This window comes from Anabrus simplex, chromosome 2, assembly GCF_040414725.1.
Source record: "Anabrus simplex isolate iqAnaSimp1 chromosome 2, ASM4041472v1, whole genome shotgun sequence".
In the NCBI taxonomy this organism is placed as follows: domain Eukaryota; kingdom Metazoa; phylum Arthropoda; class Insecta; order Orthoptera; family Tettigoniidae; genus Anabrus; species Anabrus simplex.
This window is the reverse complement of record NC_090266.1, coordinates 642,594,787-642,621,245: the sequence shown is the minus strand read 5'-3', so window position 1 is coordinate 642,621,245 and position 26,459 is coordinate 642,594,787. Positions and strand designations below refer to the sequence as shown.

Genomic DNA, 26,459 nt, shown 5'->3' with positions numbered 1-26,459 from the left:
TTATAAGACAAGTTGGCAGGGGGAAACAAAGCGGTCCATAGGCCTCCAGCATCCTACACACACCACAAGGTACAACGAGATTAATCATCATCATCATCATCATCATCATCCATTTCCCTTTATCCAGCTGTAGCCGGGTAGGGGCAAATATGGTTCCTCTCCACTTTCTTCGGTCTTTCCACCACTCCTCCTCCAACACTGTGTCCCAGTCCTGGTTTCTTTCTATAATGCTCCATTGGATGGTATCCTTCCATCTCAATCGTGGTCGTCCACGGCCTCTCCTTCCTTGGATTTGCATTTCCATCACCTTTTTTGGCATTCTTTCGTTGCTCATTCGCTTTATGTGCCCAAACCATCTTAGTCGGCTCTTCTCTATTCTATCATTCATTTTTTCCACTCCAATTTCTTCCTGGATTTTCTCATTCCTTATTTTGTCTCTTCTACTCTTCTGTATCATACTCCTCAAGAACTTCATTTCGGCTGCCTGTATTCGACTCCCATCCTTCTTTGTCACTGTCCAAGTTTCTGCTCCGTAAGTTGTTATGGGTACGTAATACATGTTGTACATAGTATCCTTTGCTTCCATTGGCACATCTTTGTCCCATAACATGTTTCTTACACTATGATAGAAACAACTTCCAGCTTGAATCCTTTTACTAATCTCAGCATCCAGTCGAGCATTCTCCATTAATTCACTCCCCAGGTATTTAAACGTTTCCACTACTTCCAGGGGCTTGTCTGCAAGTCTAATCTGACCTTTCCCTTCTTTCTCCCCTCTAGTCATAACAAGAGTTTTACTCTTTTCTACACTTATTTTCAATCCACATTCTTTGATCTTCCCATTCACCACATTCAACTGTTCTTGAACCTTCCTGTCGTCTTCTCCCCAAATCACAATATCATCTGCAAATAACATCATGTTCATTTCTCTTCCTCCATATACTGCTTTTGCTGTCCAATTCCTTTTTGCACCAGACTGTCCCAAACTTTCGTCCTAGGGACACTGTCATATACCTTTTCAATATCAATGAATGTCATCACCATATCATTCCCGTACTCCCAATGCTTTTCCATTAGTTGTCTCATAATGAAAATGGGTTCTATTGTTGACCTTCCACTTCTGAAACCAAACTCATTTACCCGTATCTGATTCTCAATCCTCTACCTTATTCTACTTCCCAGTATCCTTTCCATTATCTTAGCAACATGGGATATTAGAGTAATTCCCCTGTAGTTCTTCAAAACTTTCTTATCACCTTTCTTGAGAATTGGGATGATTATTCCTTTTTGCCAATCCTCAGGGACATCCTTATTCTCCCAGACATTCCTGAGAACCCGATATGTCCACTGCAGGCCTACAGCTCCAGCTGCCTTTATCATCTCCACTGAAATTTCATCTATTCCAGCAGTTTTTCCATTCTTCATCTTTCTTTTTGCCATTTCAATTTCATTCATTGTAATTTCTTTATCCATTTCTTCATCAACTAATTGCCTTTCCTCGTCGTCCATTGAATGACTGTCATCCTTTCTTATGTTCAGCAGCTTCTGAAAATACTCTCTCCATCTATTTCTTATTTCTTCCGGCTTTGTTAAAATTATGCCACCTTCATCCTTCACAAATCTGATGTTTACTTGATCTCTCTTTTTGTTTCTTAAGATACCATACAGTAATTTCTTGCTGCCCTGCGTATCATCTCTCAATTTCTGTGTGAATAAGGCCCAGCTTTTCCTCTTTTCTTCCTCCACTACTTTCTTGGCCGAATTCTTTGCCTCCACATATTTTCTTCTACTTTCTTCAGTCTTAGATGTTTTCCATGCTTTCCATGCCATTTTCTTTTCCTTCACTTTAATCTTTACCCTATCATTCCACCAGTGTGTTTCTTTGTCTTTCACATTTCCTGATGTTCTACCACACACCTTTTCTGCACATCCAACCAGTGCTTCCTTAAATCTTTTCCATTCCTCTTCAACATTCCCCATCTCTGTTCTGGGTACCAAGGGTATTATTTCCCATTGAAATTCTTCTTGTATGCTTTTCTCCTTCAACTTCCATACTTTAATTCTTTTCTCTCTTCTTAATTGGGGTTTTTCAATCTTTCCAACTTTCAATTTTCCTATCACAATGCTATGATCTCCACCAAAGGCTTCTTCAGGCATGGCTGTTACATCTACAAGGTTCTACAGGTGTTCTTTCTCTATGATTATATAATCAATCATGGTCTTTGTCTGTCTCCCCAACCATACCTTGTAATCTTCTGACTGTTCTTCTTCCTAAACCAGGTGTTTCCAACAATCATTTGATTCCTCATGCAAAAATCCACCAACAACTCTCCTTCTGGATTTACACTTCCATATCCAAAGGGCCCTACAACATCTTCCTTTCCTTGTCTTTCCATTCCAACTTGTGCATTCAGATCTCCCATCAATAGTACTTCCTTGTCTTCTATCTGTCTCTCCACTTCCTCTAAGAAGTCCTCTAGATGTTCATCTATGCAACCAGTTTGTGGGGCATACAACTGAAATAGATCTTTCATGCCATTTTCAAACTGGAGTCTCATCATCATCATCATTATCATCATCATCCTATCGCTGATGTACTTTGTATATTCCACATATTCTTGGATTTCTCTTCTAGGTATGATGGCCACTCCATTTTTTTGCTTCAGGTCCTCCGCTGTAATACAGCCTGTATCCTTCTCTCAGAGGGATCTCCCCTGTACCCCTCTTCTTGGTCTCGCACAGTGCAAGTATGGCTATATCTTTCTCTATTATGAAGTCAACCAGTTCTTCTGTCTTTCCCGTCAGTGTCAGTACATTTACTGTTGCAATTTTGATGTAGTTTGGTGCTGGTTGCCCATTTTTCACAGTTCCCCCAGCACCTGAAGAGCAGCGCGTCGCTTTTAGCAGGGGACGCCCTAACCTTTTTCGAGGCACCAGATCTGCTTTGTCCATATAGGCTATTGTTACGATGGGCTCGCCACACCCGAAGGCATTTTATACCTACTGCCAGGTTCAAAATTAGGCCGCCCCTAACATGGAGACAGACGCCTTTCGCAGCCGCTCCTCTGGAGTACAGACGCTACGGGTATGCCCCTTCCGCCATCTCCGCCGTACCGAAGTCCACCTTCTCCGTCGTAGATGCCGTTGAGGTCTTCACTCGTAACCCTGAGCTGAGACCCATACCAGATGTTACACACCGGGTCAGTGTGCCCTGGGACTCACATAAGCAGGGGCGCCACTCCCTGGGTAGGCCTGCCTCCGAAGAGGGTCCCTACCTGCTACCTAAATTACTAACCCTGTGACTCATTAAAAAGTACCTGGCGCACGCCGTGACGATTTGAAACTGCTCAATTTTCTTACTTTTGACGAAGGTGGCAGGGCTAGCCAGCCAACAGCAACACAGAAAATGTTGGCAAATCAGTTTTACAGTGCTTCCATTTTAATCCTTTTAAATAAGTAACAATATTTCTAGGAGCCGGTTAGTGGATTGAGGAGAAGCGTTGGCGCCATGAGGCTCGCAAGTGTGGTTACATAGTGTGGTGGCATGTGAATAAACTGTGCATTACACTCCATCCTACACAATCCTTGCTGAAGACCAGAAACTCAGAATCGCTCGTGCATTCTCGTGTAACAGGTTGCCACTATTCTATGCTAGGATGCACTGTCTCTTTATATTAAAAAACTTTTTATCATACATGATCTTAGAATGCGGGAAAATTGTAGCCGGGGACGAATATATATACAATGGAATAAAACGATAGTTCGAGGAACGATAGATGCGGGGGAAATTTAACATTTGTTTATATGGAACATTTCAGGGACCGAACAAACTGAACGACTAGTATGGGAAAATGACAGTTTCAGGAAAGAAGCATCATGGGTCTACTGTATTTTATTACCATGCTTGTTGCTGTTGAGGGTTATAAGTTGTTTGTGAAATAATTCCTTTTAAACTCCCACCTCTTAAGGTTGATTTCTCTTCAACAAGGATTTTAAAATAAATATACTGTATTGTTGATTTTGCATCCCACTAACTAAATTTTAAAAGTGGTTTTTGGAGATGTCAAATAGCTGCAATTTTTTCATGCAGGAGTTCTTTCACTTGCTTGTAAATCTACCAACATGAGGCCGACGTATTTAAGCACCTTCAAATATCATATTTCACCACATAATGGTCGCACTTTTTATAACAAAATTTCCCCCCCCCCAAAAAAATAGATCCGTCTAGTGCATTCAAAATTGAAGTCTTTGTGAAGCTCTTGGAGACTAGTTCAGGTGGTATAAAAGTCCCAACTCTTGATTGCCCCCGAGCCTAAAAAGTCAAAGAATAGATGCCCAATGTTTCCAGCGGGCATCAATTGCTGATTGCCGCTCATCATCTAGTACACAGTATTGACTAGGAGGATATCAACATAATTTTGTACAATTTTATAAGAAGTTCAACCATCAATACGGATCTAACATGAGATTCATAGTCCACCATCCACTCGTAAAATCGATGTAAGCAGTCTTTAAATGTTTTTTTAATACATATGCTGTATGTCCAGTGGCTGCATAAAAGATGTTAGGCTGTCGGGCATGACTAGCTGTTGTATTAGTTTCACTCAGAAGTTGCTTCACTTCGTTCCTGGAGTGACCTCGGAATGTATCTAAAAAAAAGCAGACCTGGCTCTCACAGCTTTAACCCAGTCCAGCATAACCATCCAACCCTTTGCTTGCATTCGTACATGAATTTCACAGGAAACTGTATTTCCTTGGACATTCCATGATCCTTGGAGTACAATAGAGCTGTTGTGAGACATATGATATTGAAAAAAGAAAGGAACATGATCAGCATCACCGATTTGAGAGAGTACGTATGTATTTTTGTGGTGCAAACGAAAATAAATTGGTGAAAATTTGCAATCGTGTCCACGCAATCAGCAGACAATCTTCGACACAGTGTTGTAATTCTTCGCAACGACAGATTGTGTCGTCGCACGAACCTCATAGGCCACCTAAAACTCGCCTTAAAATGAGTTAAGGGGACTTTGCGTTCGCGCATTATCTCCCGTACCTTCATTTGTAACATTTCATATGATACTCTGCAGCCACTGTTACGTATTTCATTGACACACACAAATATTTTGTCACTTTTCGGACACTTCCCTGTTTCCTAACATCTGAATGTGCATCTAGAATAGTTTGTGTTTTTTAGCTTGTCTCTTAATTTCCATGAGCCACACACCAAGTTTCCACTCAAAACACACAAATGCATCTGTACCTAATAAACAGGAAATGGGAAAAATCTACATGCCCCCCACAATAAGGAGACGTCCACTAGAGTTGAAGTACAAGGGTTGCAAGTAGGGCTGTACCTACTCGTAAATTTCCCTGTACCAGAACATTTGATTATCTATTATAAGGGACCACTAGAACATGACAATGTTAACTTTTTCACAGCCGAGTTTTGATGACCAGGCGAGCCCACTGGGCCGGGTTTAAAAAAAAAAAAAAAGCGCTTTTACAAATACATTTTTACCGATACTATTAACAGAATGCACAACATCCTCTTAGGACCACAGCCCAATATGGGGTTGAGGATGAAGTGAGATATTTTACACCATATTTTTACAGCCGAATGCCCTTCCTGATGCAAAGCTCAGTTGAGAAGATGATGAACATGAAATGAATGATGGTGAATGAAACTGGGTAAGGAAGTGGAAGGAATCAGCTGTGGCTTATGAATAGGAACTCTCCCGGCATTTGCTTGGGATTGCAAAAGGGAAACAAAAAAAAAATCTCAGGACAGCTGGAGGTGGGGTTCGAACCCACTCGCCTGCCGAGTGCAGAGCTTCGCTCCATACTGGTAGCATGTTCACATGCGTAGCTACTCCGCTCAGTGATACTGTTACTGAAATAAAATGTAACGTTGATCCAAGAACAGGTATTATCAAAATCATTTACATTCGTGGAGAAAAGTGTTTATCTGAGGAAGGAGTGATAATTCTGCATGAGATTCATCATTACTACTTTGTCTCACACTTTCTTGTAGTTCAATATCGCCACTTAGATATTCTCCATCTTCCTTATCAAAATATAGCTCTCCAGAATCACTATTTATGAGGAAACAATTTAATTTCTTCGTCAACAAGAGATGAATGTATACTTCAAGACGCACGATGGCTATACATAAGCGGGAAACATGTTCCACTCCAACAAAGCTGAAATAACACAAGATCGCTTTCAAAACATCCGAAATGGAGTGGTATATCTGCTGTAGAGAACTTCTTTGAGCATTTCCATGGAATCTCAAAGCATGATACTATATCGCATTAGTTTACGAGATCAGTGAAGTACACACTGCACGAAAACGTACATATATGGGATTGGCGGACGAGGCAAGGCGTTCAATAACGTATATATATATATATGGGTTTGGCAGTGAATGGGTTAAGAAAAAAGAATGCATTCATTCTGATGTTTAACAAATATTAACTTTCTTTTTCGTGAATTGCATTCTCAAGGACTCATTTTGTCGCCGCCTGCCTGCACATTCCAATACCAGTGCACCCCTGGTTGCAAGGCTTTGAATGCTGTACTAGAAAACAAGTGTGTGCAGTGCCGGTATTTCCTGGCAATGTTGCTGATAAGCGGTAACTTATAGCCTTACGTATTTGAAATGAGAACTTGTAATACGTCACTGGTGTATAAATTGTACATTGTCTCACGACCACGTTGTCAAACACTCGATAATCCGTGTGTTGTACTGATACTGGTATTATGTATTTATTTATACGCTGCAAGACATCTCGCAAACGTGACTGTGTTGCCAAATTGCTGATAAGCCATATACGTATTTAAATTGTGCATTCATGTGTCTCTTATATTACAGTTCCAATTAAGCAGAATGATGAACAAAATTTGGATGTTACAAGTAATGAGCTGCATTCCGGTTCCGTATTGATTTTAAATATCTAAGATAAAATTCTAAAAGAATTTAATTGTATAAAGTCCACCTGGAAACTTAGTGAACTTTTAAAAATCCATAACATTTCTTCATGGAGAATACAACTATAGCCAGGATTTCCTCTTTACTCCAGTCCTGAGCTTGTATAGATCAGGTTGGGTCGGTGTGGACCTCCACACTGGAGGTGACCGCAGAATCTATCTAAAATAAGCAGAGCCGGCTGTTTCAGTAGTGCACCAGGTCTTCTATCCCACACAGTTTTAACCCAGTCCAGCACAACCACACACTCTAGCCTTGGTCAAAATATGTCATATGTAGCTTTATAGACAGACCATTTATCAAATGGCAAACATGTATTGAACAGGTGGACTTTATACAATTAAATTATTTTAGAATATCATCTTAGATAAAATTAGGATGTGCAACAATTATGAGATTCAATTTTAAAATCAATTTTTTAAAAATTAAAAATAAAGGAGTGACAATTACGCGGTGGTGACGATTATGCGGTACCCCCAGACTGAGGAACGAACCTGTCAATTTGGCTAAGAAGGCAAGTGCTCTACCATCTAAGCTACTCTGCCCAGCAAGGAATTAAATGCTTCCATCCCCTTCAAGGATAAAGTTAATAGAATGTTTTTATAATAAAGAAGGCAAGTTAGATTACCACCACAGACCCAACATCATGAGTGTACTGCTTTAAACAGCAAATTGAGAGTTATAATTATTTCACAGCACTTGGAAATAAAGGATTATGGAGGCATACCTTTAATTTCAAAGGCTTGCTGAATGATATACACATTTGAAGTAGAGAGAAATCCCAAATGTCTTGCAGATAACTTCTTAAATAGAAAGAGATAAAAGTATAACAAAGAAACAATAACATCTCATTATTACAAAAGGAGCGGTAAGTTACATCAAATGGATAATAATCACGGCCATTACTTACTCGGTACGCCTCATCCATGTCAAGCCGAAGTGGATTACTAGATCGGCTAGGATGTGATGAATTTCCTTCAATGTGACCCAAAAGCTGAATAGGATTCTGAGCTACTGACAAATTATGTCCGCCGAGACTTGATTTACGAGGTTTATCTTTATCTGATGTATCCTGTTCTTTTGCACCACCAGCACCTGAATCTTCATAAGAGCTTGGTTGAATTAAAGCATTCAACAAATCATGTATCACCTGGATAGACACATCATCTTGAACAATATGAGGAATGTTCTGCTTAGAAGGCACAGATCGAAGGATAAGGCGGGGATCATCTTCAACATCTGAAAACAAAAAATGAATTGTTCACACGATCCACCAGGAAATGGTGCAACAAGGAAAATACTATAAAATTGTGTTCATAAAATGTAAAATATGCAGACCACTGAGTCATCATTACATCACCTAAGATGTGATGAAATTCCATCAATGTGACTAACTGAATTTGATACTTGGTAAGAGAGAGATGTCACACAATATTTTATTTTCAAATCGTATAGCAATAGCAGGCCTTCAAAAATAGTTAGAAAAATAGACTCCAGTTGCATCTACTTCAGTGACAAACATGTTAGGGAATGATGTTCTACAGGATTTCTAATCCATAACATATCAAACTACAGTATAAGTTCAACATAAAATTAAGAAATAAAACAAAAAAATTTCTGCAGTAAATAATAACATAAACCCTCCTAGGTGGTCATGAAAATCACCCAACAGAGAACTGGAATGATCAAAACTAGAATATTACAATCCATTTCAGATAAATTGTGATGTCAAAAACCTCTACGTTAAGCATATTTCATTGCCAGACTGAGTGGCTCAGACGGTTGAGGCGCTGGCGTTCTGACCCCAACTTGGCAGGTTCGATCCTGGTTCAGTCAGGTGGTAAGCGGGCAGATCAGAAAATAAGTTGCATTTCCCAGTTATGGCCATTTATTACACCACCTATACAACAGCAACACGACTATAACGACATACACTGTACCGACACTTTTCCACATAGTTTCCAAGAGACTCCTAACATTTCTGCGAACGCACAACCAACTTGTCAATGCCGGATGCATCCAGCGTTCTGCAACCATTTGGAGACAGCAGCCTTCACCTCGTCATTGGTCTGGAAACGTCGACCACCGAGCTCCGTTTTGAGCTTACCGAACAGATGAAAGTCACATGGCGCTAGGTCGGGACTGTAGGGTGGATGTTGCCACACCTCTCACTTGAAATGCTGCAGCAGTTCTCTCGTTTGGCGAGCCTAGAAGTAATCGTATTTACAAAAATTAAAATGGAGGCACTGTAAAACTCCAATTTGCCACCATTTTCTGTGTTGCTACTGGCTGGCTAGGGCTGCCAGCTTCGTTGAAAATGAGAAAATCGTGCAGTTTAAAATAGTCACAGCATGCGCTGGGTACGTTTTTAATTATCACAGGGTTATTAATCGCGTCGTACCTTGTGATGTGTGTGGTATGCTCGAGGCCTGGTGACCACTTTGTTGCCCCCTGACCAGTTGTCTTGTAACAAGCTAGACATAACCAAGCCAGACCAATAATCTTTTCACTAACATCCGGCACCATGGCTAAATGGTTAGCGTGCTGGCCTTCAGTTCTACAGTACACGATCGGGTAAGGGATTTGGACTTTTGTTGGTTAATTCCGACAGCTTGGGGGCTGTATGTGTGCGCCGACTTAAGCATTAGGATTTAACTTAGGCAGAGCCGCATTTTCGTAAGCGCCTAGATCGCATATCACGCGAATATAAGTCAATAAGGACAGGATTAACCAACATGGTTAAAATAATTGATTCTATCAAGCGACAACTCAAAAGATCTGCATCCGGCTTCGGAGGCCACGTACAATTACTACCATTATTATTATTATTATTATTATTATTATTATTATTATTATATTTACATGGCAAAAAATAACCGAAATACAGTACCCATATTTTATTATTTTGCTTTCCCCCTATTATATGGCACGCGCATCCATCGTCATTTTCCCCCACCCCCTTGAAAAACGATGCATTAAGGTTTTACTGTACAGGAACATCAGTTTGGTTTCAGTAATGGAAGGCCAACAATAGAGCCCATTTTCTTTATGAGACAACTAATGGAAAAGCAATGGGAGTATGGGAATATGGCAATTACATTCGACATTGAAAAGGCATATGACAGTGTCCCCAGGAAAAAAGTTTGGGACAGTCTGGTGCAAAAGAAGTTGGACAGGGATTCTTTTATTCAATGGGCCTCTAAATATTAGTTCCTAATTAGTGTCGACCTCTCAGATATTTTGCTACTATGTTTTTCCTTCATTCTCACTTACATATACCGGCTCCCTTCGCAAAGCTGCAGATTGTTCTTATTGGGTCGTCTTGGATTTCTTCTCTATCTTCACCTGGTAGTCCTAGAGTGGAGAGTCGGATTCTACCCAGTGCCTCACATTTGAAAAGTATGTGTTCAGCTGATTCCTCTCCTTCATTGCATTTCCTACATATTTTGTCTCTTATTACTCCAATTCTATGTAGGTGTTCTTTCAGATGGCAGTGCCCTGTCAACAGTCCTACTACCCATCTTATATTTCCTCTACTGAGTTTCAACAGTTCTTTAGTATGGTTCTTGTTTGGTCCTTTTATCAGTTCCTTTGCAAGTCTGCATCCTGGAGTATTTTTCCAATTCTCCATTTGTTTCCTTTGTACCCATTTTCATATGCAGTATCGGCCTTGTCCATAGGAAATCCCGCACACAGGTTGTGGGCCTACAAAATGTGTTCCTGCCCCTTTCCTGGCCAGTTTATCTGCCTTCTCATTTCCTTCTATACCTGCATGCCCTGGTACCCATATTATTGACAATGTTGTTGTACTATGAGAACTTCAGGAGAAGTGAATGGCAATACCAGACAATTCTGGATATTATCTGGACTGCTTCTAGTGCCTTAACCTTTTGCACTCCTATGTCAAGTGGGGTTCGACATTAAAAGATTAGACTTGATATGCTGTATTGGTGGAAAAGAATCTAATTCCCTCCATGGGAACTTAGAATTTCCATTTGCGCTCCGATGTCGAGTCCCACTCGACATGACAATGCCTTGTACTTGCAGCGTTCGTATGACGACTGTGCTGTGTTCCAGTATTGTAGAGCTATCTAACGATCTTCGAAAGAACACCTTTCCTTATTCAATATAGCTCGCGGGAATCGCTATGAGTTTGTAACCTCTGTTATTCCCAAATGTTTATGAAAATTTACTGATGACAAAGGCTGAATGTAAACATGGCTTCTGCTTCATCTTGGCTCACAGAAATTAATATTTTAGAACAGTAAGTGCCGTTAATGTAACAACACATGACTTGGATGATTTAATAGTGAATAATATAACTGAACGTGAACGGAGTGATAGTGAAAATCAATGGAGGTGGTGATGCTTCTCCAAATCCATAGTGCGAGTGGAGAGCTGGCGATCCTGATTTACCTGCAATCTTATTCAATGAAACAATTTGTGGATATAAGGCATCTCGTAGGAACAAATCTTCAACACTGCAACTTTAAATACATTTCACGTACCGTAACATAAATTTATTTGTGTTAGGCAGTTTTGCAGTGTTCACTTCCTACAGCAGTTCATAGTATAGAAATCAATTAGGAGTGGAGCAGGAAGCATACGCTAAGGGCAATGGAGTTCAAAAGGTTAATGGCCGCTTGGCTGTCCATAAAAATGAAAATGTTCTTACTCCTATAGTTCATTTTCAGATTTTCTTCAAGACATGTTGTGATAGCTATCACTTCAGCTTGAAAGACTGTACTGTGTTTGCCCAGGCTCATCTGGACTGATCTCTCAGGTCTTCTCCCGTTGATCCCTCCTCCTGTGCCAACCACAGTCTTTGATCCATCAGTTCACCACACAATATCATCTTTTTCAGTATTCCCTTTGTTGATATCCCAGTCTTCTTTTCTTATTATCTGGGTCTCAAACGGCTTTTCAAAGTTGTACTTTAGTATCATATGATCAGAAGGCATGTGTAGAACTTCCTCTGTAATTACTCTTCATTTGTGCTATTAGAGCACACGACAATTCAGTTGCGTCATCCTCTTTAAGTTTCCGCCTGGAAAGGTCTTAGGTATTATTGCGAACTTAACTGAGGATAGTCTTTCCGAATAGGAAAGGACTTTTTCTTCCTTCCGTTTATTGGAAGGTCATTTTGTAGCAGAACCTGATGGCGTGCTTTCCTCCAACCTTGGCCTTTTGGGCGTAGTCATTGGCATAGAGTCTCGCCGATCCCTGTTCCTTGCTTTCTTCTCCACCCAAGTCCTCGCCACTATCTTGGCTTCTTTCCTCGCCTTTTTCTTTTCCTTGTAGTATGCACTCGTGTGAGGTGGTCTATCTATAAGCATCCTATTTAGTTTCGATGCCGTTATCTTCAGAACTTTCTCAGTCAAATCTCCTGTTTTCTTTTGTCCAGAAGTCTGCTTTTCTGTTGCTTCTTCTGCTGCTTCTTCAGATTTGGATTCAGACTGCCCTACGGGGACTTGTCTCCATATTCTCCTCTGGGCCTGCCACTGGACCTGCTCTTCTGGAGCTTCCATAGCTTCCCTTGGTATTTGTTTAGGCAATTCATTTGGAATATCCATGGTTCCATATGACGTACGGTTTATGCACCTTCTAGTGTCCTGAGAGGCATTCTCACCATCCGTGATGAGGCATTCCACCAGACATTGTCCCCCCGCAACTCAGGCTCTCCGTAGCAGGCGTCACACCCCTCAGCCGTCCATCCAGCAGTCCGGCCCTGGCCCGAACGGGACCAGGGTTTTTTCCACCTTCAGTAGACCTAGTCACGTGGTTCCTACCTGGCATTCCCATGAATGAGTTCACAGGCATGGGTTCCCCCTAGGTTGGATTCGCCCTGTTCCCAACCCGCGGCTCGTTCAGGCTACGTAGGGCCAAGTGATGTGTTGGTTCCAGCACACCAGAGTGAGCTTTCACCTCAATCACCAGCACCCACTTCACCTGAACCACTGTATCACCCTTGCAGAGGTAACATGGAGGTCTCCCTAGCATGTGGACAGGGATTAATAAAAATGATCATGTCAATGTACAAGTTATGTGCGAACACAAGTTGGCAGGACAAGCTGGTTCAAAATCACTGGTGGGCTGAGACAGGGAAGTGTTCTATCACCAATCCTGTTTATAGTAGTAATGAATGACATCATGAAAACAGCAAAAGCAGCATATGGAGGAAGAGAAATGAACATGTTATTTGCAGATGATATTGTGATTTGAGGAGAAGATGACATGAAGGTCCAAGAACAGTTGTATGTAGTGAATGGGAAGATCGAAGATTGTGGATTGAAAATAAGTTTAGATGAAAGTAAAACTCTTGCTATAACTAGAGGGGAGAAGGAAGGGAAAGGTCAGATTAGACTTGCAGACAAGCCCCTGGAAGTAGTGGAGACGCTCAAATACCCGGACAGTGAATTAATGGAGAATGATCGACTGGATGCCGAGATCAGTAGGAGGATTCAAGAAGGAAGCTGTTTCTATCATAGTGTAAGAAAGACATTATGGGACAAAGATGTGCCAATGGAAGAAGAGGAATCTCTGTAAAAGCTGTATTACGTACCCGTAACAACTTATGGAGCAGAAACTTGCTTTTTTTTTTCCCCCTAGTGGCTTTACGTTGCACCAACACAGATAGGTCTTATGGCGGCGGTGGGATAGGAAAGGCCTGGGAGTTGGTTGGAAGGAAGCAGCCGTGGCCTTAATTAAGGTACAGCCTGGTGTGAAAATGGGAAACCACAGAAAACCATCATCAGGGCTGCCGACAGTGAGATTCGAACCCACTATCTCCCGGATGCAGAAACTTGGACAACGACAAAGAAGGATAAGAGTCGAAGACAGACAGCCAAAACTAAGTTCTGGAGGAGAATGATACAGAAGAGTAGAAGAGACAAAATAAGGAATAAGAAAATCCGGGAAGAAATTGGAGTGGAAAAAATGAATGATAGAATAGAGAAGAGCCGATTAAGATGGTTTGGGCATATAAAGCGAATGAGTGATGAAAGAATGCCAAAAAAGGTGATGGAAATGCAAATGCAGGGAAGTAGAGGCCGCGGAAGACCACGATTGAGATGAAAGTGAGATGGAAGGCTACAATCAAATGCAGTATTAGAGAATGAAACCTGGACTGGGACACAGTGTTGGAGGAGTGGTGGAAAGACTGAAGAAAGTGGAGATGAACCATATTTTCCCCTACCCAGCTACAGCTGGATAATGGATGATGATGATGATGATGATGATGAGCTTGTGGTGAACAAGACAATGATCACATCATATGTTAGGATAACTTTGCGTGCTTGAGCTACAAATCCTTTCACTCAGCCAGTCATAGAAGAGGCTCCATAGGAATATTTAACACAATTATTCCATTTTAAGTAAATTTGGAGCAGATATATATATTAGTCATATGAAATGTTTCTTCACTTGTGTTAAGTTGGAATTACATCTCCATCGATGTACCCAACATAAGCAAAAAATACTCTGCGATTGCTAGTATTAGTGAACTTGTTGATCTGAAATGAGTACTTCTGACTGCTTTTGACTTTCTCCTTCATAATATCTTCAATAACACTGGACATGGCAATAACTCTGTCACTGTTAGGCCCGGTTTCACAGTTTGAGTTTAAGCCGAAGCTTTAGTAAGCCACGCACGCTGCTTACTCTTTGGCTTAAACACTACGAGTTTCACAGTACGGGGACCATGTGCAGCTTTACTAAGCTGAACATCTCCGAAGTTGGCAATGCTTGCGCATGCGCAATGATTCAATTCTCATCTTTGTTTACATCTGTAGCCTATGATTGATTGACTTGTAGGTTATATATCGTTTATCAGCCAAGATAATTTAGAAAAATGAACGGAAAATGTGATTCCAATAATAGTAACAAAAATAAAGTTTAAAAAAGGTCACTCGCCCGTCCTGCTGACACGTATTACCACTACAGTCTAAAATGGCCATAACTTCTGAACCATTCATGCAAATAATGTCCTGATAAGGTTATTGTAATCCTTATAAAATACTGGAGGAGGTCAAACAATTTATTTCGATGAGGAATTCGAGGATAATATCGAAATATTTATTTAATGTTAAGGAGTTATATTTTTTTACCGCTGAGTATAGCATAAAATCGCTTCTAGAGGGCAAACGGTTGGAAACAGGTATATACCATCGCGAACATTTTTGTAGAGGTTTCTATGCTCTACAATTCGTACACTTACACTTGGGGTCTATCGTTGATGGTTCACGCAGCGTAAGCCAAGAAAGCAAGTGACCGACCGACATTTTTGTCTCTTTTACTGTATATCGGAACACGGAAACTGTATTATTTCATGAGCTTCGAAATATATTCAGAAATGTAAGTTATTTTATGTTAATGTTATTGGTTTTACGTCCCACTAACTATGAATTTGAGCACCTTCACCACAGGACTGAGACAGGATCGAACCTGCCAAGTTGGGCTATAAGAAGGCCAGCGCTCTACCATCTGAACTGAATCCTTAGCTTAAACCTCAGTTTCATACAGCTTAAGCCAGTCACAGATAAGCTCGGCTTACCACTTGCACTCCCCACTGTGAAACTCGTCCAGAGTTTAAGCTCCCGCTTAAGCCCGATCCAAGGCTTAAGCGTATACTGTGAAACCGGGCCTTAGTGTCAGCAGAAATAGGAGGTTTGGAATTTCAGTAAGAGTTTCTGAACCCGAGATTATTTTCACCATCTTTTTACAAGCTGGCAATAATAAAAATGCAGCTGTTGTATGTACCTTCTTTAGTCTCTGCAATAAGTTTGGCTACCTGATAGCTGCCTGTACTTTCACTCAAACACATACTGTTGCAGTCATAACCGTTATTTATTTTTTATTTCATTTCAACAACCGATGAAAATAATTGAAATCTTTGCATCACAAAAGAATGTTCTATTGACAACTGTTTCAATTTACTGGGAATCATAGCAGCATTACTTAACGATACACTTTTGGATTAGGCATGTTTTATCACCTCACCAAAGAAGAAGTATGGTAAATAATTATCCCTGTACTGGAGGAGCACTCATTTTTGTTTTCTTTTCACAGGCTCGATGCTTCCACTACTTGTACTCATCAACGGAACACTCAATACAAGGAATTCATCCATCTTGAAAAGTATTAAATAGTCTAATAATGATAGAAAATAATAAGGCTGACTAGTAATCACTATCTTCGGATTGCTTCAGAGCACAGTTGCGATAGAAATGAAATTATTGCAAGATGCTGGGCCTATATTCCTCAAAGAGAAGTCTAACAATGAACCAGTTGAAGAAACATGAACAAACAGGGAGACATACCAAAACAACATAATACAGTAAAGAAAGGTCAGGAAAAGTTTTGTTAATCCCAGGCAGTTTGGGGAAAAGCCTGTACAGAGAATATGTGGGAAGGATAAGAAAGAAGCTTACATCATACCAATAACCAAAACTACAATAATAACAGTGAGAAAATAACTTAGATTTACGGCTATACGCCGTACTTAAGATATGTAATAGTATGTAATATATCCATTAGAGTTCATGTATCTCTGATTTTTCACTTTGTTCCTAATGAATAAACTCGGAAAACAATACGCCGTCGTCAACGCGTTAAGTAAATGAACCCATGTCTTGTGTCGCACAACTGCTATGAATTACAACCTAGTATGTGGCAAGAACTAAGATTTTGTAATTCGTTTCCCAGGACACTCCCCTGAACAAAGTCAACAGACGGAGTGCAATGTGAAAGATAAAAGTGGATGCTCTTGTCCCTTATTGAAGATACCCTGATGAGGTCATCACAGTACAGGGAGAGAAAACAAAACGGCACAGACTGTAATGCCATTTTATTTTCTATCTGTTCTGACTTCAGACCAAGCGGACATATTTTTATGATCAAGGTATCAAATGATTTACTTGATGTGCTCTATCATCCTGAAATGGAAACCACAGCCTGTTTCCAGACACTCCACCGGGCAAGGAATGGAATGAATGAAGCCCCCATCTAGCGGCAAGGATAGGAATTGTGCCGGCTGCCGAAGCCTGTCGCACTCCTCTGGGGCAATGATTAATGAATGAAAGATGAAATGAAATGATATTGGAGAGTGTTGCTGGAATGAAATATGACAGGGAAAACCGGAGTACCCCGAGATAAACCTGTCCCGCCTCCACTTTGTCCAACACATATCTCACATGGATTGACCGGGATTTGAACCATGGAACCCAGCGGTGAGAGGCTGGCGTGCTGCCACCTGAGCCATGGAGGCTCTATCATCCTGATACCCTTTAATACATTACATTTTATATTTTTAAACAACAATCTTTGACATTTTGAAATTCTGTTATCAAATTTTGCTCCAGATGAACAATATTCCCTTGTTCTAATGTCACCGTCTCTGTACATGCCTTAAATAAATCTCCATTCCCTTTCAAATGAGACTCCAATCATCAGAATACATCAAATTAGTACAAACACCATGAATCAATAACAAATAAAGAGGCGCCCATTCCATCCCGAGCGTGACATCACGATCCCCACTAGGTGAAAAAAGAAAAAAGAAAAAAACCCTCTTTGAATCTGTACTGTCATGTGGCAGAATTTGATTTTTAATGTGAACAGTTGTTTCTGAGCTTAAACACAGAAATATATTCCCTGATTTTATCACCATTAAGTTCTCTGTACTGCCCACAATGTAGGAGCTCATTTAAAGACATATTCATATCAAAACTTCACAAATGTTTACAGGCAATATGCTATCTTCAAGGATCCTGTCAGGATGAGGGTAAATAACAAAAGAAGAAAGCAATTAAGAGGAACAAATTAAGTGTAAATAGAGTCATGTATACAAAGATAAAAAAACTGAAAAGAACACATGGGATAAACAAAATCATAGGTCACTATGGGAAGAGGGAGAAATACATAGCAACTATGGATAATAACCACATCTCCACATGCTAGTCCTCAAATAGTGGCTCTCTCCCCATCAAGCCCCATTCTTCTACAGCCATTTTTTCTCAGCCCCTAACAAGTTCGTTTCTGCTTCCCAGCTTCATCACTCATTTGCAAGATCATATTGAGTGATCATTAGTCTTCATGTGGGAAGAGTAGGATAAGAAGAAAGAAGGATAAACACAGAACAGGGAAAGAGACAAACAAGACGAAGATGAATACAGGTGGTAAAAGCCCGAGTACTTGTGCTTCTGTGTTTCTATTTCTCCCTCTTCACACACAGACCTGTCATCGTGTTTATCATATTGTGTGCTCCTTTCGATGTCCCTGTCTCTGTATTCGTTGCTTGATTTGCATTTGTTTGTTTCTTTCCACACTTATAATGATCCACTTTGTTTTCTCCCTTCTTTTCTGTTTGCCCTGTGTACCTAATATTTTACTACCTGTATTCATCTTTACTTCCTTTGTCTTTTTCCCATTCCTGCATTTCTCTGGCCTTCTTCATATCATACACTTTCCAGAACAAGAATGATGATATGTTACATCATGACTCCTCAATGAGCGCTGAAGCCACCCTTCCGATGAAGCCAAGAAGCAGAAATTTAGCTTATGAGGGACTAAGAAGAAGTGGATGTAGAGAAACTGGGATTCTGGATTTGATGAGGGGAGAGCCAATCTATTTGAAGATGGTAGTGTTTGAGGATGCGGAGATTGTCCTGCGAGTGTCTTTCAATTTCTTCCTTCTCCCACATCGACTTGTCATTGTGTTCAGCCTATTTGTGCTCCTTTCAGTGTTCCCATCCTTGTATAGGCTACATGGCTTAATGAAAAATAATGATGATGATGATGATGATGATGAAGAAAAATCCAGTATAAGATTGGAGTAGTAATAATGGAACAAATAAGATGTAACAAATCTAACTATCAGCATCACCACCACTGCTCACTCTCAATATTTTCCAGGAAACATGCCGAAGAAAACTTTTCTCAGTTCATCCGAGGTATGAGGTCATTAGATCCATCAGGCTCTTTTTACGCTTTGTCAGGGATTTAACGCCAGATGCCCTTCCCAACACCATGTGATTTTTTAAAAGTGATAATTCCAACCTGGAATCAAACAGGAATTGAACCTAGCAGCTAAGCCACTACACTAATCGTGCCCCCACCCAAATATTCATCAAAGAAATACATATCTCCAGAAATGCTATCAGATGGAAGGGAAAAGATTCAAATGATATCTAGAAACTTCACACCATGACAGGTGTGCGGTGGAGCCTGCCGTGTACTCAGTGGATCGAAACACATACTCTACACTTCTAACAAGTCTAGTAGATTAATATAAAAGTTGATAAAGAGATTGCCCATTTTCTTCTGCACAGATCCAAAATAATTTAATGTACACTTCTATTAAGCTACAGATCTGAAGTATGCAGCAGATTACCTGCCATGAACATGTACTAAATTTCAAGTAAATTTGACAATCTTATACAGTAATATCTCGTAAAGGAAGGCGATGCTCACCCAATCTCCTACCATAAATATTGTAAAAAATGTACAATATAAAAGAACATACAACTTCATTTGAACACAATAGTTATCATTCGCCTTACTTACTGCGACTTTTTAAAGAAAAATTCAAATCCACTCGTAATATTTCACGCGCAACTTCTAAGTATGCTCTTGGATCACGACACACACATGCAGCAGTGTTTCTCAGAAAATAGAGCACTTCTTTATATGGTGGAGGTAGGTGTCGAAGTGTTCTAGTTCGAATAACCTGTAACAAGATATTACATTTCAATCAATAAGCTTGAACATAAATGCAGCATATTGCTTTCATGACAACAGGAGTGAAAGAGGATGATGATGATGATGATGATGATGATGATGATGATGATGATGATGATGATAATAATAATACCTTCTCAACAGCTTGGCGAAGAGTATACGGCTCTTCTATGGCATGTCTGATCAAGAGGGTCGAAAGTGTAAGATATCCTTGGAAGAAGGAAGCTTGAGTTAAATTTAGCAGCAGCCGTACTCCTCCTGAACCAATGAAAATCTTCGCATTATCAAAATTTCGTGTGAGTCTCAAACACACCCTCATCACAGCATGGAGTGTATCTGGGTCGACTGGGATTGCCAGCAATCCCACACATGCTCTGGAAGAGAAGAAAGATCAAAAACATATTTTAAAAGGAGAACAATAATTAAGTTAAAATAGTAACAGATCTACAGTAACTTCTCAGGTTTTAGTTCCGAAATATATATAACAAAAAAAGTTTTACTTTTGCAATGTTTCTTAATAAAAAATATCCATACAATTCTTCCTGGTTAAACAATAAACAAAAGATATTTCCATTCACAATAATTTTATATAAAATCTATCAAATTATGAAATTATCAAAATGCCAAGTCAGGTGTTGGGGACATGACACAGAGGTGGGATCTCTCATACTGTGCTTTCAAATATACAACCTTTGTTGAAGAATAGATCAAGGGACTAAATAGATCTTATTTCAGACTAAATTACAATAATAATTTACAATTCATAAAAACATTTTACACCAAAAATCCAGCTGGGATTCAAATATGCTTTCTTTGTTGTTGAGAATAACCCATAAACTGTGTTCGTCAAAAGCTCTATCCAACATAACTGGAAATATAGTGAGCATTAAAATTTATTCCATTCTCAATCTTTTAAGTGTGTGTAAACTTCATATATATAAAATTTACATGCACAAAAAATTTATATCCAGGCAGAGATTGTTAGTAAACTGTTTAATATATTTAGTTGTAAGACACAGTGGAAACAAAAACCAGAAGTATGCTTTAAGGAAGAAACAAGTTCAGTATAACAGTGCAAAAATTCTTGCATGAAGTGTTGGAAAAATTATTTTAGTCTAAGATAGTATTTTAGGCAAGTAATTAAACATTTTCTTCAATCAGGGAGTGAGCACAATTGTACTGAGGGTTAATGATGTCACTAAATGGCTGGCTAGCCCCTTCAATGCCATGGTGAACTATTTAAAACAATCTAAAACCAACACGTTCTTTGACCAAATAAATATTTGCAAAGAGTTAAGACTTATACCTAAAAATGTTCTTACAGCTACACCAGTAAATGTCCCAGAAACTTTACTGATGTCCTTGTATAAATGAATCTCGTGTGCGTAACAACATCTTTTTATATGTGATAAACTTTTAGCGCTAGAACTGGCAATGATGAATCTTGTGGTGGCAGCCATATTTGGCAGTTCTTACTTGTCTAGATATCATACAAAAAACCTATGAGGTAAGAAATAAATCTAAGTTTTATATATCTATGAAAAGCTATTACACTAAAGGATTGTCACATTGACATGAAATGGCATAAATATTTCTAGTAGTAATATGTATAGTCTGTTGAAAAAGAGTAATTTCCAAATGCAAAATAATGATAATAAAACTTTTCATAACATGTAATCAAAACTGAAACATGTCACAAACAAACTGAGGTATGTGAATTGCCAATAATATACCTGTTATCAATTTCAATTTATTTCAAAGAGTCTGTACAGAGTTTGCCTCCATTTTGACCGTGTGGAATATCTACGCCTAAACAAGCTCTTCCTACTAGACTTACCAGACAAATGACAACAGATAAGCAAACATAAAACAAAACTATATAATAATTAGAAACAAATGGCCCACGGTCAACTCACTTCCAGAGATATGTTAACCATGGCAATGCAGCAGCTGGATAAAAAACAAACATAAAATAAGAAGAATAAAACATCGGCAATACAGCACAAGAAGGCTAAACACCTTCACCTCTCTCCTGGCTGGTCTCGCAAACCTAGCACATTCCACCACAACTATTGCCATATCTCTTGACCTAGTCAGGTTTGCTGGCTCAGCCGTCTCGTTACAACACCAGCCCATGCTAGTGTGCCACGATCCCCACACATTGCATTTACCACATGAACTACTTCCTTGTTGCCAGACAGCATTACCTAACTTCAACTCCAAAACAATGTCTTCTCGAACAAACATAATCGCTCTTACGTTCACTTATAATCCAAATAACCCCCTCTAAGATGGTGACCAGTGCTTAGTAGCATGTGTTTCAGTCTTATGTGTGGAACTTTCAAATGAGTGATAAGTAAGACCACCGTGCTACGAATAGCAAGTTCAAAGTGTATCACAAGTAATTAACAACATAATCCTTCTTGTAAACAGCCATGCCAAGGAAAGGAAAGGTAGCAACAACAGACAGCCCAGTGAAGCGCGCCCTACAGGAAGCTCTGAGAGACAAGGAAACACTCGCCACGCTAGCAAACATCACACAAGACCAGGCAGCCAGGGCCGTTCTACAGCAGCTTAAAGCTACAGTAGATTTTAATACCAAAGTAATCGAGGAGACGAGGGAAGCGCTTGAGGCCAGAGACAAGACAATATCAGACCTCAGGGAACAGCTCGAAACTAAGACTAATGCTCTCGAGCAATATCAGCAGCGGCAATCACTGCGTGTGTTCGGGGTACGGGAATCTAGTGGCGAGGACATGGACAAAATTGTCATCGAGCTAGCTGACAATATTGGAGTACATTTAACGCACGAGGACATAGACAGAAGTCACAGGGTAGGCAAGATGAGTACAGATAAGCCGCGTCCGATAATAGTGAAGTTTGTGTCGTACCGCAAACGGAACAAACTATTCAAATCTAAAAAGAAACTGAAAGGAACGGGCAAAACAATCAGAGAAGACCTCACGTCGATCAGGCTGAAACTAATGCAAGAAGCAATCACTAGATTTTCTGTGTCCAATTTTTGGAGAATAGACTGTACAATTGAGGCGCTCGGGGCTAGATAATGGTAAGCCACACATTGAGCAATATTTAGATTTGTATGCATTTCGTACCTGCTAGAGGGTGGTAAGCCACTGGCAGAGTGCTATTTGAAGAAACCAAGAGATGGCAGCGCACGCACTGTTGTTATGTATTGCACCAAGACACAGCACGTCATTTTTGTGCTTTAGTATGGTAATGTAGGATGCTAAAAGGTTTGTCTTTTCCACCTATTCAATACATATAAATTTTATAAATTAGGAATTTATTATTGATTCCACTTGAGACATGTTTCGCCCTTCATTGAGGGCATCATCAGTCAAAATATCACCTCAAGGTAAAAAATCAGGTAACTGGTTAGTAGTTCAATAAAAGTTTGATTTCCACCTATTCAATACTTTACAAGCAATTATAAAATTAGGATCTCATCCTTATTTTATTACTAAATTATTAAAAACATAGGACATGTTTCGTTCAATTATTGAACATCATTAGCTACATACATTTTTAACAAGGTCAAAATCGGTAATACTATTCTAATAACATGCAACTATTGTTTACTGCTAACAGATTTAATCATAATAACTATTAAAATACTTTTGAATATAAAACATTATATATTACGTCATCATTGTTAAAACAATATTACTATTTGTAGTGTTTGATATTTTAAAAATCTTGTTCTGAATTTGAATGCAATGTCACAAGTTAGTCAGATATAAATACATTTACAATCTGTTGAAGTTGTTGATTATCTTAAAACTATCAGTTGGATACATATTAAAATCTTTTTGCTACTATTGGCGCGAGCATCACTACATCTTGTACTTTATGAATACAAAATCTTGGTGCTCTCTCAAAACAGTTGAGTTTGGTTGTGACTAATAATCTTCTCATCCATAAATTAACAAAGTGAAGCACACTGTTGATTATTATTTATTAATTTGTCGTATTTCAAATCTTTAATGTCTAATTGTTCAAATTCATAACTTGCTTTTAAACTTTGCCGGTGTGGAGCAATTCTTCAAAACTTTATCATGAACTCTGTCAAACGGTGTCAGTCCAGTTATGATGATAAGTAATTAGTAACTTACTCGAATTTTACGAAAGTAAGTTTGTTGACATCTCTGTAACAGGAAAATAATTTTGTTAAATAAAGTTAGATGGTATTAAAAGTTGAAGAAGCTAATGTTGAAGGATCAGCACTTACCCTTTCTACTTCTGCCTGTATTTACATTTGTGCACTCAACTGTTTGACGACTACTTGTGCTCCTCGTGTTGTATGTGTGTCTCCGTATCTGCGGGGTATTGGGAAGGGAGGAAACAGAGGGCGGCGTTCTAGCGAATGACGTGACTCTTGGAGGGGAATGTTCAGAATTTGTGTGGAGGGGTGTTTGTATATTCGTAGATTGACCAAGATCCACAAAGCAAATATGACTGTTAGACCTATAATCAATAGTAGAGGGAGTCCTACTTATAAAATCTCAAAATTTTTACACCAATTTTTGAAGAAACATTATAAATTTAATAGCGATTCAATGATAAACAATTCAATTGAATTTTGCGAAAAATTAAATAGTTTTAGCTTGCAATCGCATCACAGAATATGTTCCTATGATATAACCAATATGTATCCAAGCATACCTATTAAAGAAACCGTTGAAATCATCAAATCCAATCTAATTAAACAGGGCAAATTAAGCACGTACGAAATAGAAGAGTTTATAAATCTATTAAATTTTGTTTTAAACAACAATTATTTCACATTCAATGACAAAATTTACAAACAAATTTGTTTGGGGATGGGTGACCCCACATCAGGAATTTTAGCAAATATTTACATGGATCATCTAGAGCACAGCAAAATAAAATCAAACATAAAAGGACTATGTTTGTGGTTGAGATACGTAGACGATACCTTTGTTATAATAGATAGCAAACTTAATGACAGTGATAATATATTAAACTTTTTAAATAATCTGGACCAAAGAGTAAAATTCAATAAGGAAGACGAAAATAATCATTCGTCAAACTTTTTAGATATTACAGTAACAAGAACAGAAAACAAATTTAACTTTCAGATTTACAGAAAGCCATCTTATGTCCCACTAACTATTAAAAAAGATTCCCTACACCCAAAATCACAGAAACAAGCTGCTCTTTTTTTAGTCTGGTATACAGAGCCTTCAAAATGCCACTTTCTGATAATAGTCTAAAGAAAGAAATTCAATTTATAAAACACTTAGCTTCAGTCAACAGTTATAAAATAGATGTCAACAAAATCATTAACAGAGTGAAATCGAAACTAGCTACTAACCTTATTCCGATCAAAAATGAAAAACCAAAATTCGCAACATTTACATTCACCAACCCAGTAGTATACCAAATCACAAATCCGATCAAAAAACGGCAAATCAATATTGCATTTAGAACACAAAATACAAATAGAAATACATTTTTCAACCACAATAGTGTAAATTCACGCAACAGCAAATACCAAAATTCAGGAATCTATAAACTAATTTGCTCAGAATGTGGTTTCTCTTATGTTGGCCAAACTGGCAGAAGTTTTATAACTAGATATTTGGAACATGTAAACGCAGCTAAACATAACAAATTTTCCACAATGAGTAATCATATGCAAGAAAAAGGACACCATTTTACCACATTAGAAAATGATTAAAAAATAATCAGGAAGTTCGATAAACGAAAATTAATGAATGAGCTGGAGAACATACATATTTACCTAGACAAATACTTCAATAAACATAAAAAAGTGAATGACGAAATAGAAATAAAAAACCCCTTAATAGAACAAATTCCGAAGTTAATACAAACATTCAAACTCAATAATACAAAACTGACAAACAGTTTTATCCGAAATAACAATAACAGTCAATCTACGAATATACAAACACCCCTCCACACAAATTCTGAACATTTCCCTCCATGAATTAAGTCATTCGCTAGAACGCCGCCCTCTGTTACCTCCCCTCCCAATACCCCGCAGATACGGAGACACACATACAACACGAGGAGCACAAGTAGTCGTCAAACAGTTGAGTGCACAAATGTAAATACAGGCAGAAGTAGAAAGGGTAAGTGCTGATCCTTCAACATTAGCTTCTTCAACTTTTAATACCATCTAACTTTATTTAACAAAATTATTTTCCTGTTACAGAGATGTCAACAAACTTACTTTCGTAAAATTCGAGTAAGTTACTAATTACTTATCATCATAACTGGACTGACACTGTTTGACAGCGTTCATGATAAAGTTTTGAAGAATTGCTCCACACCGGCAAAGTTTAAAAGCAAGTCGTGAATTTGAACAATTGGACGTTAAAGATTTGAAATACGACAAATAAATAAATAATAATCAACAGTGTGCTTCACTTTGTTAATTTATGGATGAAAAGATTATTAGTCACAAGCAAACTCAACTGTTTTGAGAGAGCACCAAGATTTTGTATTCATAAAGTACAAGATGTAGTGATGCTCGCGCCAATAGTAGCAAAAAGATTTTAATATGCATCCAACTGATAGTTTTAAGATAATCAACAACTTCAACAGATTGTAAATGTATTTATGTCTGACTAACTTGTGACATTGCATTCAAATTCAGAACAAGATTTTTAAAATATCAAACACTACAAATAGTAATATTGTTTTAACAATGATGACGTAATATATAATG

At 38.8% G+C, this 26,459-nt stretch overlaps 1 protein-coding gene across 1 annotated transcript in view; it reads right to left on the bottom strand.

The window, feature by feature from the left end:
- The window catches only part of HUWE1 (HECT, UBA and WWE domain containing E3 ubiquitin protein ligase 1), a 1,366,532-nt gene that overhangs the window by 647,279 nt on the left and 692,794 nt on the right, over positions 1–26,459 (bottom strand). The window contains exons 28-30 of the mRNA XM_068226019.1: positions 19,857–20,097; positions 19,550–19,712; positions 7,899–8,227 (exon numbers count right to left, since the gene is read on the bottom strand). Of these exons, the coding sequence (XP_068082120.1) occupies positions 7,899–8,227; positions 19,550–19,712; positions 19,857–20,097 (733 nt within the window). The remainder of the gene's footprint in view (positions 1–7,898; positions 8,228–19,549; positions 19,713–19,856; positions 20,098–26,459) is intronic.